At 43.8% G+C, this 17,722-nt stretch overlaps 1 protein-coding gene across 5 annotated transcripts in view; it reads right to left on the bottom strand.

The window, feature by feature from the left end:
• Positions 1-17,722, bottom strand: part of ZDHHC23 (zinc finger DHHC-type palmitoyltransferase 23) — a 226,749-nt gene that overhangs the window by 27,491 nt on the left and 181,536 nt on the right. For 4 of the 5 annotated variants that reach the window (XM_069202681.1, XM_069202678.1, XM_069202677.1 and 1 more), the window contains exon 4: positions 11,615-11,782. The exons of the other annotated variant lie outside the window; for it this stretch is intronic. In XM_069202681.1, the coding sequence (XP_069058782.1) occupies positions 11,615-11,782 (168 nt within the window). The remainder of the gene's footprint in view (positions 1-11,614; positions 11,783-17,722) is intronic. 5 annotated transcript variants of the gene reach the window in all.

The raw sequence follows: 17,722 nt of genomic DNA, 5'->3' as shown, positions 1-17,722 counted from the left end.
GCGTTTTCTTTTGTTGCAAATAGGTCTATTCGTGGCGTTCCCCAGCTTTGAAAGTAAGTTTGTAGTATCTGGGGATGAATTTCCCATTTGTGGGTTTGTTGGTGATCTCGACTGAGATTGTCGGCTAACTGGTTTTGAATTCCTGGGATGTATTGTGCTATTAGGCGAATGTGATTGTGAATCGCCCAATGCCAAATCTTTTGTGCTAAGAGACACAGCTGTGATGAGTGTGTCCCTCCCTGTTTGTTTAGGTAATACATTGTTGTCATGTTGTCTGTTTTGACAAGAATGTGTTTGTGGGCTATTAACGGTTGAAATGCTTTCAATGCTAGAAATACTGCTAGCAGCTCCAGATGATTTATATGAAGTTGGCTTTGTTGAGCGTCCCATTGTCCCTGTATGCTGTGCTGGTTGAGGTGTGCTCCCCACCCTACCATGGAAGCATCTGTTGTGATCACGTATTGAGGCACAGGGTCTTAGAATGGCCGCCCCTGGTTTAAATTTATAGGATTCCACCATTGAAGCGAGTAGTGTGTTTGGCGGTCTATCAACACTAGATCTTGAAGTTGACCCTGTGCTTTGTGTTGCTAGGCACTGTTGTAAGGGCCGCATGTGTAGTCTTCCGTTTGGGACAATGGCTATGCATGAAGACATCATGCCTAGAAGTTTCATCACAACTCTCACTTGATAGTGTTGGTTTGAGTGCATGTTTAGTATTACATTTTGTAATGCTTGTACCCTTTGTGGACTTTGTGTGTTGATTGTTGCTCCTAAGTATTGTTGTATTTGACACGGTTGTAGATGTGGTTTTTGGTAGTTTATAGAGAACCCTAGCTTGTGAAGGCTTTCTATGACGTATTTTGTGTGTTGAAGACACTGTTGCTGAGTGCTGGTTTTTATTAACCAATCGTCAAAGTAAGTGCATGTGCTGCCTCCTGATATGAGCAGCTACTACCGCAAGGCATTTTGTGAATACTCTTGGTGCTGTTGTTATCCCGAACAGTAACACTTTGAATTGGTAATGCACGCCTTGGATTACAAACCTTAAGTATTTCCTGTGGGATGGATGTATGGGTATGTGGAAGTAAGCATCCTTGAGATCTAATGTTGACATGTAGACCTGCTGTTTGAGCCAGGGAATCACGTCTTCAAGTGTCACCATGTGAAAGTGATCTGATTTGATGTCAAAATTTAGTGTTCTGAGGTCTAATATGGGTTTCAGTGATTTATCCTTTTTTGGAATTAGGAAATACAGGGAGTAAACACCTGTTCCTTTTTGATGATTGGGTACTAGTTCTATTGCTTGTTTTTGTAACAACGCTTAGACTTCTAGTTGTAACAGATCTAAGTGCTGTTTGGACATGTTGTGTGCTCTTGGAGGCACATTTGGTGGTATTTGTAGGAATTCTATGCAATACCATGTTGGATAATGGCTAGGACCCACGAGTCCGTAGTTATGTGTTTCCAATTTTGGTAATAATCTGCGAGTCTCCCCCCCACTGGTGTTGTGTGTTGGGGGTTTGTGACGTTGGAGTCACTGTTTAGTTTATGGGGTTTTTGGGCTTTGGAATTTCCCTCTTGTTTTAGGGAACTGTCCACCCCTGTATTGTCCCCGGAAGCCTCCTCTTTGGTATTGGCCCTGGTATGTGGGTCTGGCCTGTGAGGTAGAAGGCTCTGTGGTTTGGGCCCGAAACCCCCCTCTAAAGTGTGGCTTCCTAAAAGTGCCTCTGCTCTGTGGGGAGTAGAGCGCGCCCATGGCTTTGGCCGTGTCAGTGTCTTTCTTTAGTTTGTCTATTGCTGTATCCACCTCCGGCCCAAACAATTGTTGTCCGTTGAAAGGCATATTCAGCACAGCCTGCTGGATCTCTGGCTTAAATCCAGAGGTACGTAGCCACGCGTGTCTCCGAATGGTGACCGCCGTATTTACTGTTCTGGCCGCCGTGTCTGCTGAGTCCATATCCGACGTTATTTGATTGTTGGAGATGGTTTGGCCCTCCTCTACAACCTGTTGGACACGCTTCTGGAACTCTTTGGGAAGGTGTTCAATGAAATATTGCATTTCGTCCCAATGTGCCCTGTCGTATCTTGCCAATAGAGCCTGCAAATTGGCAATTCGCCATTGATTGGCTGCCTGTGCTGCCACCCTTTTGCCTGCAGCATCGAATTTCCGACTTTCTTTGTCGGGTGGTGGTGCGTCCCCAGAAGTTTGTGAGTTTGCCCTTTTCCGGGCTGCTCCCACTACCACTGAATCAGGAGTCAGCTGTTGCGTAATGTATACAGCGTCCGTAGGTGGAGGTTTATATTTCTTTTCCACCCTAGGTGTGATGGCTCTGCTCTTGACTGGGTTTTGTTTTAACATGCCTGGTAACATTGGCAAACTTTGGTATTGGTTGTGTGTTGATGACAGGGTATTGAACAAGAAGTCATCTTCTATAGATTCTGAATGCAATGCTACGTTATGAAAAGTAGCTGCCCTGGAAACCACCTGCATGTAAGCAGTACTGTCTTCTGGTGGTGATGGCCTTGCCGGGTAGCAATCCGGACTTTTATCAGAGACTGGTGCATCGTACAGATCCCATGCATCTGGGTCATCTTGGCTCATCCCTGTGTGCGTTGGTGACTGCACCATTGGGGGTGTTGCTATTGGGGACAGATGTGGTGAGGGCGGTGGCGATGGCTGTGGAGAAAACTGTGGTGTTGTTTTTTCTTTAGCCGCTTTTGCTTTTGGCTGCATTTCCTCCTCATGGAATGCGAGCTTCCGCTTCATCTTAATTGGGGGAAGTGTACTTATTTTCCCCGTGTCTTTCTGTATATGGAGTCTCCTCTGGGTATGGTCTGGCTCTCCCATCCCCAGTTCTTGTTCAAACCTGTGGCCTTGTAATTGTGAGGAAAGGCCCTATTCGCCCATATAGGAGCTTTGTTTCGGCTCCCAGGCTGGGTGTTTCGGCACTGAAACCTTTTCAGCAGTCTTTTTCGGCTCCGAAGAAACCTTTTTGCCTTTCGGGGTGCCGATTTCTCGGTGCCGGATCTGGTCGGAGCTGGTATCTCGGTGCTGAGTATATTCGGAGCGGTATCTCGACCGGAGTCGGATGTCTTCAGCTGTTGTGAGGCCTTTATCGGTGCCGATGCTTGGTGCCCATGCTTTCGGGTAAAGCCATGGCCTGTCGGCGGTGGCGTCCCCTGGTGTTTCATGATTTTCAAGTGAGTTTTTGCCGGGCTGGTTTACTCACGGTTTGTTGCCTCGTTGGCTGCTCACTCTCGGGCTCATCCAAGTCCGAATCTGGAATGGAGAATGTCTCCTCTTCTTCGACGTCGGGGTGTCTGGCCGGTGTCGACACCATTTGAAGTCTTCGAGCTCCCCGGTCCCGCAGCGTCTTGTTCGACCGAAATGCCCGGCAGGCCTCGCACGTATCCTCTTTGTGTTCGGGGGACAAACAGAAATTACAGACCAAATGTTGGTCTGTATAAGGATACTTAACGTGGCATTTGGGGCAGAAGCGGAATGGGGTCTGTCCCATGAGCCTTGAAGACGCACGCGGTCGGGCCGACCAGGCCCCGCCGAGGAGTGGAAGCCCCGAAGGGCTGCTGGAGCTCTTCTTTTCTTCGGTGTCGATGTGCTATCACTAACCTGATACCGAGCGCAAACAATACCGTCAAATTTTACGATTGTTAACTAACTTTTTCCGAACCAAAACACGGAGCGAAGAGGAACACGTCCGAACCCGATGGCGGAAAAAAAACAATCTAAGATGGAGTCGACGCCCATGTGCAATGGAGCCGAAAGGGAGAAGTCCCTCGGTCTCGTGACTCGAAAAGACTTCTTCGAAGAAAAACAACTTGTAACACTCAGAGCCCAACACTAGATGGCAGAATAATACACAGCATGTGTATCTGCAACTACACATGCCATCGAACATACACATATATCTTTATATCTCAGACAAAGTTATTTAAATGTTGATGCTATCTCATAAATTGCAGAATATGTGCTACTCACTGCTTCCTATTCTTATGCAAGCATGTGAGTCTATGAAAGTTCCAATACTGGAGTAAGAAATAAGTTACTTACCTGTAACTGTAGTTCTCCAGTATTGGAAGCTTTCATAGATTCACATGTGACCCACCACCTCCCCTGAGGAGCTCACCTTCTCTTTTCTTAGTGTTTCTTAATATTACAGCACTTATGCTCGGAAAATCTGAGGGAAGGCAGTTCCTCACAGGAGGCTTCTAGTGGGTGTTGTAGCATGATTAGTTGAGCTTTTGAGTTTGGGCATTTTGTTTTTTTACAAAATGACTGATATGTTACTAAGCTAATGGCCTAATGCAGATAATGTAGGTATACATATAAGCATATCTTATGTATTACACCGGGGACTCCCATCTCGATGACGGGTAAGTATTCAAGCAGGTCAATCTATGAAAGTTCCAATACTGGAGAACTACAGTTACAGGTAAGTAACTTATTTCATACTGATCTACTATCCTATGTATATATGGTCTTTGTCTTGAACCCAACTAGTGTGGCTGCCTCTCAACTGACAATGTGCGGGCCTTGTGCAGTGCTGTGCCTTACGTTGCTTGTTCAAAAATTAATAAAATTGTTTATCCCCCCAAAAAAAAAAAACATGAAAAGAAAGCTTTTCTTTTTTGTTTTTGAAGTGAATCCAGTTTTCCTTTAAGGAAACTAGGTTGCATTTAATTTTTAAAAAAATAAACAAACATTCCTGTATTAAAAAGCAATCACAGACATTGTGGTCTGCTGACACCAGCAGGCCACCATCTCTGATTCTCAATGGGCAAAGCAAGACCTACTTCATGAATATTAATGAGGTAGGTCTATTTGTGACCCACTGGGAATCGCAAAATGTATCAAAGACGCATTTGAACATGGGTGTTTGCGGTTTCCTAATTGCGAATCACAAAAATTCACAATTAGGAATTTGTAACCTAACTTTTCCGTACATCTGGCCCAAAGTCACACGATTATTACTCGAGTGTAAAGTTACTCTAACCACAGTAGAACGTGGTTTGAGAAAACGCTGATTAATTCTTCACACATTTTGATCTAGAAAATGTATAGAAGAAAAAGCTGGTGCCGTATCCAGAAGGTCTTGTTATCGTGATTTTTATCTCAATGCACAGATTTAACCCCTCTAGCTCTAGTTATGGTAAAACACCTTTGTTAATGACTACTGCAAATTAGAAAAAAGCAGGATGGCATTAACCATACACATGCAGGTCCACTGAGTATAATATGCCATGTAGTACCATTGATAAGGAAAGGGAGGGGCATCATGACTCACTTGAGGCTTAGCCTCTTGTGAATCATAGACCCTCTCCAATCTCAACAATGTTGCCAAATAGCACATCACACTATAGACAGACATTGAAAAGTAGATTATATTATGAATACATGTGGATGTACATATCCAGGTCCATACGATACAATGACATTCCTTTCTCTATCTGATCCAAGATATTGATTAAATAGTTGGATGAATTAAGTAGACCACATAAAAATAACTTTTAAAGTATTTGTGGCCTTCATAGAGAGGGCGATAACCGGGGGAGCTTCTGGCCTGGATACTACACACCCCACACACACCCAAGATGCAATTGAGGACACCAGACGGCTGAGATATCACTACTAGAGTGGGCTTGGTGGGGGTATTGCGAGAACACATCCAGCAGGTGTACGAGGCTGATCTCCCACATAACCTCTAACTGCGGTGTGCCATTCTTACAGACTCAGGAGATCCCACAACTAGATATACTGGTGGCAGAAGAGCTGGATGCACCTCTGGAATGAGAACTCAGAGCGCTACCAAAAGCTAAGGCGCCAGGGGGCGGCAGAGTCCCCATGGAATTGTATGATTCATTCCCAGCAGACACCATGCAACACTTCCTGGAGGTGCTGCAGGAGGCCCAGTGAAAAAGGGGCGCTCCAAAAATCTATGGGAGATGGGGAGATATGCCCGTTTTTAAAAATCGGCAGGGGTTTAAAAAATCGTCAGCCTACATACCAATAACAATTAACAACAAAGATGTTAAAATTGTACGCAAAACAGAAGCAAATAGATGCCCATCCACATGCCCAAACTGGTGCACAAGGAAAAGTCTGGGTTCATTCCAATTCGGAATACGGGTATGAACCTCTAGCGCTTGGCTCATGTGTTACACGAGCTGGAGAGCCGCGACAAGGAGATGGTCCTGGGCACCATAGCATTTGACACAAAGGACTGGGGGTGTCTCCTAGAAGTCCTTAGAGAGATGTATTTTGGGCCACTATTCAGAGATTGGCTAAAGCTGTTGTATACAAACCCAAAGGCCAGAGTAAAGGATGGACAACACAGATCTGAGCTCTGGACACTGGGGTGCGGAACGCAACGGGGTGCCCATTGTCGCCACTCCTGTTTGCACTGGCGCACCTGGCAGTCTGGGTGGGAAGAGAGCTACAGGGCTGGGGTATACACCTGGGAGAATTGCACCATATAACAACACCCTACGAGGATGATGCACTATTCTATTTCTCGTCTCCTGCAAGGCATCGCCAGTACTTTTGAGACTGTTGGATGACTCTGGAGACATCTCTGGTCTCCGTATCAACAGAGTCAAATCTCTATTTTCCCCTCTGGTGTCGCTGGTGAAGGCACCAGTGGATAATCTACTGGAGATCGGCCTGCCCTGGGAACAACAGCATTTACAATATTTGGGGATCAGGGTAGCACATTCTGAGACTCTGCAACAGAGCCTAAATTTGGGCAGGGTACTATGCAAGCTTAAAGCATCAATAGCGTTCTGGAACACACCCGACCGGTCAATGAGTACACTGGCAATCTCAAAGATGGCTGTGCTGCTACGCTGCCTGTATGTTCTACAAAATCCTCTGTGTCCCATTCCAGAGCGAATATTCTGGCAATTGAAATCACTTCTGATTTCATTATTGAGGAAGGGCAGGAGATGTAGGGTAGTTTTCAGCACGCTTGCCCGACTGTATGAGGACGGAGGGCTAGAGGCACCAAGTCTCAACCTATATATACTATTATGCTGCACAGCTACAGCAAGTAGCAAGATGAATGAACAATGCAGACAACTGAGTAGAGAGTCTGCTGGAAGCTTTTGTGCAGGCAGATGGCCTCCCAGCGTTACTGATGGAAAGAGAGGGGATCTCATCCAGTAAGCCATATGCGGTTCGACAGGCGGCTGCAACAAGGCAGCACTTTGTTGTTCAGCTGCTTGGGCTAGCTATGTTCCATCGGTAACTCTCACCATGGATCCTGGTGCTGGTCAGAAAAATGATGGACAATATGGCAACACAGGCCAGGCAGCTTGGGATATTGACTTCGAAAATCCACTGGAGGATGAGGAATCAGCATACACACATGCACTTATGAAAACTGTCTCCAGTAATGGTCTATTTAAATTGATGCATTATAATTTCCTGCACAGAACAAACCTGACCCCCGTGGGACTTAAAGGAATGGCACCAACCACAGGGGACAGTTGTCAGCACTGCGACAAGTACAGCACTGGCTTCATACATTTGGCTTTGGACTGGCTGGCAGTGAGGGGCTTCTGAACCCAGGTGGTGAGCAAACTACAGAGGGCTACACACTTACAATTGGAGACAACACCAAGATGTTGCCTGCTGGGCTTTATTAAAAAACATATGGGTTGTAAGGTACCATACAGATTTGCTTAATTAGTATTAGTGCTTGTTAGGCACAGAGTAGCGATCACGTGGATGGGGAAGCGCAATCAGATGATACTACACAGGCGCAGAGATGTGGCAGAGTGGACATTAGCAGAGGAGAGCCATATAAAATTGTGTAGGCAGGATGACAGAGTGTCAGAGGACCTAATACCCTGGCGGGACCACTGCAATCGCTTAGTAGCCCCCCTATCAGACTACAAGCCAGTATACTGAAAATAGCCACATGCACAAGTGCTACAGGATAAAAACAAAGCAATCAGGGATGGCTCACCTTTGACCTATCTTAGCCCAAAAGCACATAATTGTCTTTAAGTCATAACATCCTAGGATCAGTGTGACAACTAATTCACTTAAGTGCCAGAGGATAGTTCAGCTTCTGAGGCATATGGTTCCTCTTAATGCTTTCAGAGCATTTGCTATATACCTTTATACAGGGGCATCCCTATTTGTAAATGGGGAAATCTTAGTCACAGAATCAGAATATCCATGGATAAATCCAACTGGAAAAATCCACCTGTCTGGTAGACTTTTACGCTAAAGTAATTTTGGCAAGATGGGTGAAAAGGCGCGGTGGGAGGGTCGGGGGTGTAGGTTAACGTATAGGACAGTGGTTCCCAAACTTTTTCGACCTGCGGCTCCCTTGACCTATTGGCAGTTGGCCGTGGCTCACCGTTACGTTACTTTTTTTGGCAGGTGGGAGGATGTAAGCCCGGCATCGGGGGTACTTCCATTTTCCTCCCTGAAATGAATTGCTGTGAAGGTATTATTATCGTAGTTGTGATCTACTTTGTCACTGAACTGATGCTGTAATAAAGCACTTTATCAGCAACAAATACTCACTTTACCACCTCTCCTTTTTACTACAGGCCTTGAAGCCTTAAACCACACGTTCCTGCCATGAAAGCATCTTCTTCAGTGGCAGAAGCTTGCATCATATTCTGCATGTCACAGAACTAAATAGAATACATATCTCTGACAATCCTTAGCAACAAATATGACACAACCACTAAGAATTAACATCAGCAATCTGAAAAGGGCAGTGTTGGCTACATTCGCAGAAGGACCTTCAATAGAAAAGTCTGTTGCAGATGGCATCCGAATGCCATATATAGCTGAGCTATAACTGAAATGCAATGGGAGTAACTTCCTATTCAAACTATCTCAGTGCCAGTACACTAAGAAGGTGATATCCCCTCAGACATGAACCTGATGCTGAGGAAGCCAACCTTCCTCCAGCAGCAGGCAGGTCACTGTTTTCCTTAAAGGAAAAGAAGGGCAGCGCGAATCTCTGAGCACCCTTTAAGATGGCTATCCAAACCCTGCGCTCATCATTGCATTTCTCACACATGCAAAACTGTAGCAGTTGAGGCACCCATCTCTCTCTTTGCTGAAATGCAGGTTAGAGCAGGAACTGCTGCTGCAGGTGGGAGAGACTCAGTAGGAGTAAGAATAGGAGTATTCAGAGTAAGAAGGAGGAAGTAGAGTTAAGAGTAGGAATATTTAGCAGAGTAACAGACCGCGAATAGCTGCAAGAGTAAGAAGGAATATTATTTGGAGTAAGCAGAAGCTTTGTTGCTAGTAAAGTGATGAAAGTAAGAATGACAGAATAAGATAAAGATGATAAGAGAACAAATCCTTTCATTTACTTCTAACAAAGAATCTGTGCTAGTAAAGCTGGATGTGCTTTCCGTTTCATGCACAGATCACATTGAAGTAAGGGACTTTAATTAAGCACTATTGCAGCTTGCTTCAGTTGGTTAAATATCACATGTACGCAGCTGAAATAGGTAATATTTACACGTTTTAAGGCGATCAGACACTGCTGACATGCACTACCTGGCATTTATAAGCATGTTATTGCTGTTTCACTGGCTCACTAAGGTACAATGTCTACTGGTACAATAGTTTACAGCTCTACCGGTCTCTGTAACATACCTTGTATGGAAGAAGAGTGCAGTGGAAGGTGGGCTGTGGTGCATTAGCAGGCATCCAGCCAAGGTCTGACTGCAGTCACTAGGCTGAGTATCCTATGATCTTTGTCTTATAGACAAATGTTAGCTGTGTAATAAACTGCCTATCTGTAGGGCCCTGCTGACAAGAAAAACAAAGTGCACAAGACAATAAAGGTACCTACATACAGACAATGCATCTGCAATGCACACATTTTTCAAAAGTGTGTCTTAGAGTGGCTTATTCCGAGTGAAATGTTTGTGACCTATCCTTGAAGGGACAGAATTAGTTGTCTGTGACAGCAGGTCTTCCATGAAGGCCTGATTATGCATTATTTGCTGAGCAGAAGAAATGCCCTTTACAGTGCTTTACTGCATATTTCTTTACTGTTTATTTTATTTTTTGGAGCTTGTGCATTAAATTAATGTTCACCCTTAATGACCTTTATAAGCAGTCTTCCTTGTCTACTTACCTAGGGCGAGGTTATAAGAATTAGCATGTGTATTTTAATTATACTGCACAAAAGGTTTTGTTAAACTGCATGAAGGGATTTCTAAAATTCACTCGAGCAACACTTCTGAACTGTTTAGCTCACCTGTTAAATAACTCTGAGTTGAGAGATGGTTTTATGTTTCAGTGTCATCCATTAACACTGCAGTTAGCTGGAGGCCAGGGCAAGTAGTGACAGCAGATATTTATAGCTATTCCTCATTTCGTTCCCAAACGTGTGCTTGGTGCATGGCGCCCCTAGCTAGTTTAGATGGCGCACCTGGGTGCCACGGCGCACAGATTGGGAACCACTGGTATAGGACATGGGTAACACAGTGGCCATTAAAACTCATGGGAGGATCCCGCAAAGCTGTAACTCTGTAGGATTCATTACACCTTTAACTAGCACCCTCCAAACTACTGTGAGCTTACACCAAGACGTTGCCAGCGTGTTTCCAGTGTGGCAGAAGGAAAATTATCTAGATTACATTTTATTGGGACAAAACTGGTTTTCCTTGTGGAAATAAATGAGGACAATTCAATCAAAATGCAATTTGTAACCGTAAACAAGTGAATTTTTCATTGCACAATGTATGTCTGGCACATATTTACAGGACCTATTGCTTTATGAAGCACACAGAATTTGAGAAAAATATGAGCCGAATTACTTCTACTGATTTAGATTTTTATATTTTCAGTCAAAAATGTCTATTTTTGGTCAGAATTTGACTGCTGACAAGAATAATGAGTAACTGCCTCTGTTTTCCTGCCAAAACTAAAAGATCTTTCTTCCACTTCTGTTTTTTATCCGGGCAATTGTAATGCACTACATGCCTGGATTTAGAAGATTGTCTTATCAGCCAAATCAGCAAGAGATTGGAGCACTTGGCACATCTGGTGTGATCTGTACAGGCTGTCAATGCGCTACAGTCAGACTTCAGTGCTATAAGTATAATCAAGAAATCACATAAGCTGAACTGTATGGCCTACTCTAGAAACCACCCATCTAGATAGAGCATGTCCCTACTTCCAGTAAAAACACTATCCACCAAAGTGTTGAAAAGATGGACACATCCTCCCTTGGAAACAATGTTTAGACCGTTTACCATGGAAAGTCCATCCAAGCAGTTGTATCAGGACATTAACCCTTGAAGAAAAGCCTGTTCTGTGTTAATTCACAGAATACACAAGTCTAGACAGCCTTAAACTCACACAAAACATATAACTAATTAAATCAACAGGTTCTTTCAATGTACAGTCAATGAAACTACTGAACTAGAATTATTGGTTCTAGGCAGCCTTCACATCTCCTCATGAGACTGCTTTTGCCTGATCACTTGTACAAAAGACGACAAACTGCTTCTGACCACACAAAGACAATTTCATACTTCCACATCAAAGATACGTAATGCATACTCTATGAATACAGTTCAATTAGCAGCCTGCTGCAGATATCCTCACCTGTAATCTCTGTAGACCCCGGGACAGTATAGCAGAGCTATGAAAATGCTTCGTCCCCGACAGATGGTGCCCAGTGTAAGTGTGATCCCATAGATGGCCGTCACAAGAAAGAGGAAGAGGGCGCAGAGGAAGGAGCGATGGTTGGATTCTCCTATACAGTTGTTAATCCTATGTTAGAAAATAAAGAGATGAGTATATCTGGAGCAAGGAAGTCTAGATTATACTGCTATAACCACATGTGATATCACCATATCAAGAGCCTTCAACTAGGTTCAAGCCCATGTCCTGTGACTGCCAAAGCAAGACAGCAGGCAGTTTCCATTTCCAATCCAGGTATCTCTCAGTATGCAACGTGCCAATGTGGGGAACAATTTGCCAAAGCTTCACGCAGGTAACTTTCTCTTTTTTTTTTTTAATTGGGGAAAAACACTGTAGCCTTCCTAAACTTAAAGAGAAATTGTGACTGGCAGCTCAGGTAGTACACTGACATAAGGGTTGACAGCCCCCATCATAGATTTCGAGGGCAGTTAAATATTTTTCAAGAAACTAGGCTGGTGACCATAGTAAAATAATACTGATTGACAATAATATTTTTAAGTGATCAATTAATTGTATTAAACACATTTAGTTAATTTATGCCATTATGAACAATCACAAAACAGGACATACGCTCTAAATAACATTACACTGACATTTTTTACAACATACCGATGACATTTTACAACATTCAAGATATATCATCTATTTTTTTCTTAATTCTCGACTGATGCCCCGTGTTTGTTTGTTTTTTCTTTTTCAAGCACAGGCTTTGTTTTTGGGAAAAAAGGAAAGGCATTTCTTCTTTTTTACCCCATAGAAATTGTATTAGGTTTTACGTTTGACAATATAAAAGGACAAACAGCCCCTTTCCATCCCCACGTAAAAAGCCTTCATAGGCAAAGCAAGACTAAGTCTAACAAAACACAATTCTAAACGGAAAAAAGAACGTAAAATAAACATTCTAGGCAAGAGTGCTTTACGCTTCATGCACAAAACTAACAATCATATAAAGACTAAGAGAGGAACACAGTTTCTACCTTGGCCAGCAGCCATATGGACCTCAAAGATCTGAGAAAGCTGTAACATGGGCCAAAGCCCGAGAGGTAAATCATTAGGGGGGTACCACTGTGTCGAATTTATGGTCCATATCGGCAAGATTCCATGTCCATTTCCCCATGGTGATCAAAGTCTACAGCCTGCCAATCCATTCCTGAAAAGAGGGGCTAATCAGGGTCTTCCACAGCAATACCAGCTATTTCATGGACAGAAGCATGTCGAATATTACTCTCTTGTCCGCTTTAAGTAATGTTGGCATTCCCACTTGCAGGAGTAATAAAACAATCAATCAGGTTTCAGTGGGTGTCCCATTACCCCCATAATATGGCCAAGAATCCCACTTCCCCTGCCCCAACGCCCCATCTCCCTGACTCCAACAAGGTGGTGGGAGTGCAATTCTTGGTGTCCGTGTACCAGACGCTAAAATTGGTTTGGAGTATTTATGAGAAGTAACATACTGTGGACTGGGCTAGTCTGGGCAACCAGAGAACCACCAAGAAGCTCGTCCCATAACCACCTCATCATAGAGACCCAGTGTCGCTCAGTTTTATAGAGCGACCATTCACAAACGAAAAGTGGAGCTGAGCCACTTGATAATACTTCTGAATGACTGTGAAGTCGAGGCCCCCGGACACACTAGAAGCACTCATAATCGCCTATTAGACTCATGTCTTTTTACCTGCCCAAATAAAATGGTCAATGACCCTTTGTAGAGACTAGAGGTCCTTCTCGTGGTGAAAGACCGGCAGTATCGGGCATAGGTAGAGCAATCGGGGCAGTACATTTAGCTTAACAGCAGCCACTCTGCCTATCCTGGAAATATAGACACATGCCTGTCTGTGGAGATCATACCTAATTGATTCTAATAGACGAGGGTAGTTGGCAGCATATAGGATTTGATGATGTAGCATTAGGTAGCCTCCCAAGTATTTCAGCTTCTTACCCGGGGACCACTGAAATGAGGCCAAAGTCGGCAACGCCCATCTCACCTCCAGTGGTAATCCTATTCCACCATTTTGGATTTTGCTAGGTTCACTTTATAACCGGAGAGACTCTCAAACATCTCCAGGAGGTCCAGCACCAGTACCGGATCTGTTAAAGTCAGGACGTTATCCACAAATAGATGGACAGTGTGTTGCTCTCTAGTGAAAGGAACTCCTAGAGTAACATATTCCACGAAGGAGGGAGTAAGAAGTGATACAAGGTTCACTCACCTTCCCAAATATCTAACCCAAAAAAAACAGGAGGGAACCCCTACCGTGCTTGGCTTTTCTCTCCATTCCAGTCCACGGGGATTGCCCTAGGGCAGTGGTTCCCAATCTGTGCGCCGTGGCACCCAGGTGCGCCATCTAAACTAGCTAGGGGCGCCATGCACCAAGCACACGTTTGGGAACGAAATGAGGAATAGCTATAAATATCTGCTGTCACTACTTGCCCTGGCCTCCAGCTAACTGCAGTGTTAATGGATGACACTGAAACATAAAACCATCTCTCAACTCAGAGTTATTTAACAGGTGAGCTAAACAGTTCAGAAGTGTTGCTCGAGTGAATTTTAGAAATCCCTTCATGCAGTTTAACAAAACCTTTTGTGCAGTATAATTAAAATACACATGCTAATTCTTATAACCTCGCCCTAGGTAAGTAGACAAGGAAGACTGCTTATAAAGGTCATTAAGGGTGAACATTAATTTAATGCACAAGCTCCAAAAATAAAATAAACAGTAAAGAAATATGCAGTAAAGCACTGTAAAGGGCATTTCTTCTGCTCAGCAAATAATGCATAATCAGGCCTTCATGGAAGACCTGCTGTCACAGACAACTAATTCTGTCCCTTCAAGGATAGGTCACAAACATTTCACTCGGAATAAGCCACTCTAAGACACACTTTTGAAAAATGTGTGCATTGCAGATGCATTGTCTGTATGTAGGTACCTTTATTGTCTTGTGCACTTTGTTTTTCTTGTCAGCAGGGCCCTACAGATAGGCAGTTTATTACACAGCTAACATTTGTCTATAAGACAAAGATCATAGGATACTCAGCCTAGTGACTGCAGTCAGACCTTGGCTGGATGCCTGCTAATGCACCACAGCCCACCTTCCACTGCACTCTTCTTCCATACAAGGTATGTTACAGAGACCGGTAGAGCTGTAAACTATTGTACCAGTAGACATTGTACCTTAGTGAGCCAGTGAAACAGCAATAACGTGCTTATAAATGCCAGGTAGTGCATGTCAGCAGTGTCTGATCGCCTTAAAACGTGTAAATATTACCTATTTCAGCTGCGTACATGTGATATTTAACCAACTGAAGCAAGCTGCAATAGTGCTTAATTAAAGTCCCTTACTTCAATGTGATCTGTGCATGAAACGGAAAGCACATCCAGCTTTACTAGCACAGATTCTTTGTTAGAAGTAAATGAAAGGATTTGTTCTCTTATCATCTTTATCTTATTCTGTCATTCTTACTTTCATCACTTTACTAGCAACAAAGCTTCTGCTTACTCCAAATAATATTCCTTCTAACTCTTGCAGCTATTCGCGGTCTGTTACTCTGCTAAATATTCCTACTCTTAACTCTACTTCCTCCTTCTTACTCTGAATACTCCTATTCTTACTCCTACTGAGTCCCTCCCACCTGCAGCAGCAGTTCCTGCTCTAACCTGCATTTCAGCAAAGAGAGAGATGGGTGCCTCAACTGCTACAGTTTTGCATGTGTGAGAAATGCAATGATGAGCGCAGGGTTTGGATAGCCATCTTAAAGGGTGCTCAGAGATTCGCGCTGCCCTTCTTTTCCTTTAAGGAAAACAGTGACCTGCCTGCTGCTGGAGAAAGGTTGGCTTCCTCAGCATCAGGTTCATGTCTGAGGGGATATCACCTTCTTAGTGTACAGGCACTGAGATAGTTTGAATAGGAAGTTACTCCCATTGCATTTCAGTTATAGCTCAGCTATATATGGCATTCGGATGCCATCTGCAACAGACTTTTCTATTGAAGGTCCTTCTGCGAATGTAGCCAACACTGCCCTTTTCAGATTGCTGATGTTAATTCTTAGTGGTTGTGTCATATTTGTTGCTAAGGATTGTCAGAGATATGTATTCTATTTAGTTCTGTGACATGCAGAATATGATGCAAGCTTCTGCCACTGAAGAAGATGCTTTCATGGCAGGAACGTGTGGTTTAAGGCTTCAAGGCCTGTAGTAAAAAGGAGAGGTGGTAAAGTGAGTATTTGTTGCTGATAAAGTGCTTTATTACAGCATCAGTTCAGTGACAAAGTAGATCACAACTACGATAATAATACCTTCACAGCAATTCATTTCAGGGAGGAAAATGGAAGTACCCCCGATGCCGGGCTTACATCCTCCCACCTGCCAAAAAAAGTAACGTAACGGTGAGCCATGGCCAACTGCCAATAGGTCAAGGGAGCCGCAGGTCGAAAAAGTTTGGGAACCACTGCCCTAGGGTATTAAAAGGACTATCATCCACTGGAATTCCAAGTGGCATGCTTCATTATAGAGTCCTCATCCACATATTTAGTGCATCTGGACGGGCTCAACCTTGGTAGCCAAGGGAGCTCTCTGGTTATTAGGTGGGATCCTAGATTTAGGGTAGTCTAGTCTAGGGTGTCCTCAGGGTTAAATGTATTTTCAAAGGGCACCCTGGCAGATTTAAAAACAGGTGGGGATGCACTAAGGAAATTAGTATCCTCTATTCCCTGGGTCAACAAGTTTCAGCCATCAAACCAATTTCTCATTGGGTTAGTTGGCTTTCGTCGGACATCACAAGGATCCTGTTTGTATCACAAGTCGAGAACAACATTAAAATCGCCCATCCAGAACAGACTAGTGCAAGGATGTGGAGCCATGATAAACAGGTTTCAAGAAGACCACATCAGGACACTGGGCTTATGCTCTTCCCTGTGGCTAAGCGCTTCACCCCAGCATCGGCCTCATTTTCATGCTGCGGCGATAGCTGCAGGCCCAAGGTGAAGATCATCACCCAGGCTGCACAAAGCTGCAAGTGGTCCAGATGTGAACCACAAGGTTCCCAAGGGTCAGGGCCCCCCTATTGTTCACACCAGGGCTCTAGTGAGGTCTTGGTGCACAGCAACAAGGCCGATTGTCAGGGTTGCGGGCCAGAGCTCATCGGCCAGATGCTAGCCTCATCCAGCTGCAGACCCCAATAACAAGGAACTGGTAGGTGCATGAGCTTGAATTTTATACAAATAATATCAGAGTCTAAAGCTAGAATCATTTTCAGCTAATAGTTCTCCCTACACCCACCCAACCTGGGAGACTGTGCCTGAAAAACCCTGAGGAAACGATTGAGAATTTATTAAACGATTGGATGAAACTTCTTAAATGTTTAATGTCTATATGTAATGAACGTTTTTTTCCATGCACAACGTAATGTTATTTAGAGCGTATGTCCTGGTTTGTAATTGTTTTAATGACAAAAAATAACCAAATGTTTTTAAGACAATCAATTTATCACTTAAAAATATTTTATTGTCAATCAATATTGTTTTACTATGGTCACCTGCCTAGTTTCCTGAAAATGTTTTAACTGACCACAAAATCCTAATCGCGACATGCAGAAAAAGATCTTCATGTCAAGTACTCCACAGAAATCACAATAATCCATGGGCAAGGGAAGGTTATCCTGTTTCATGTTTAATATACAAAGCACCCCTACCCTCACCGTTCTAAACAGGCTCCCAACCCAATCCAGGAGGCCTCATTGTTTAATGTGTACCAGCCCCGAATCCTCAGGCAGCGAGAGGCATCTCAGGTAATAGGAAGCAGGCAGCAGAGTTTCATAATGTTAGTGCTTCAGGAGTGGTGCAAGAACTGACGATATACTGTTTATGTACACTTACCTAGTCTACCATACTAGGCAGACTGTGCCTATCGCACACTAGCATCTCTCCTTACTAGGGGAGAAATTCCTTGAAATCACACAGTAGGTAAGTGTTAGACCTGACAGCCTTAGGGTAGTCACCCCTAACTTTTTGCC

The sequence above is a fragment of the Pleurodeles waltl genome, chromosome 8 (genome assembly GCF_031143425.1).
Source record: "Pleurodeles waltl isolate 20211129_DDA chromosome 8, aPleWal1.hap1.20221129, whole genome shotgun sequence".
NCBI lineage: Eukaryota > Metazoa > Chordata > Amphibia > Caudata > Salamandridae > Pleurodeles > Pleurodeles waltl.
Note: the sequence above shows the minus strand (reverse complement) of the source record. Positions and strands in the feature narration are given on the sequence as shown.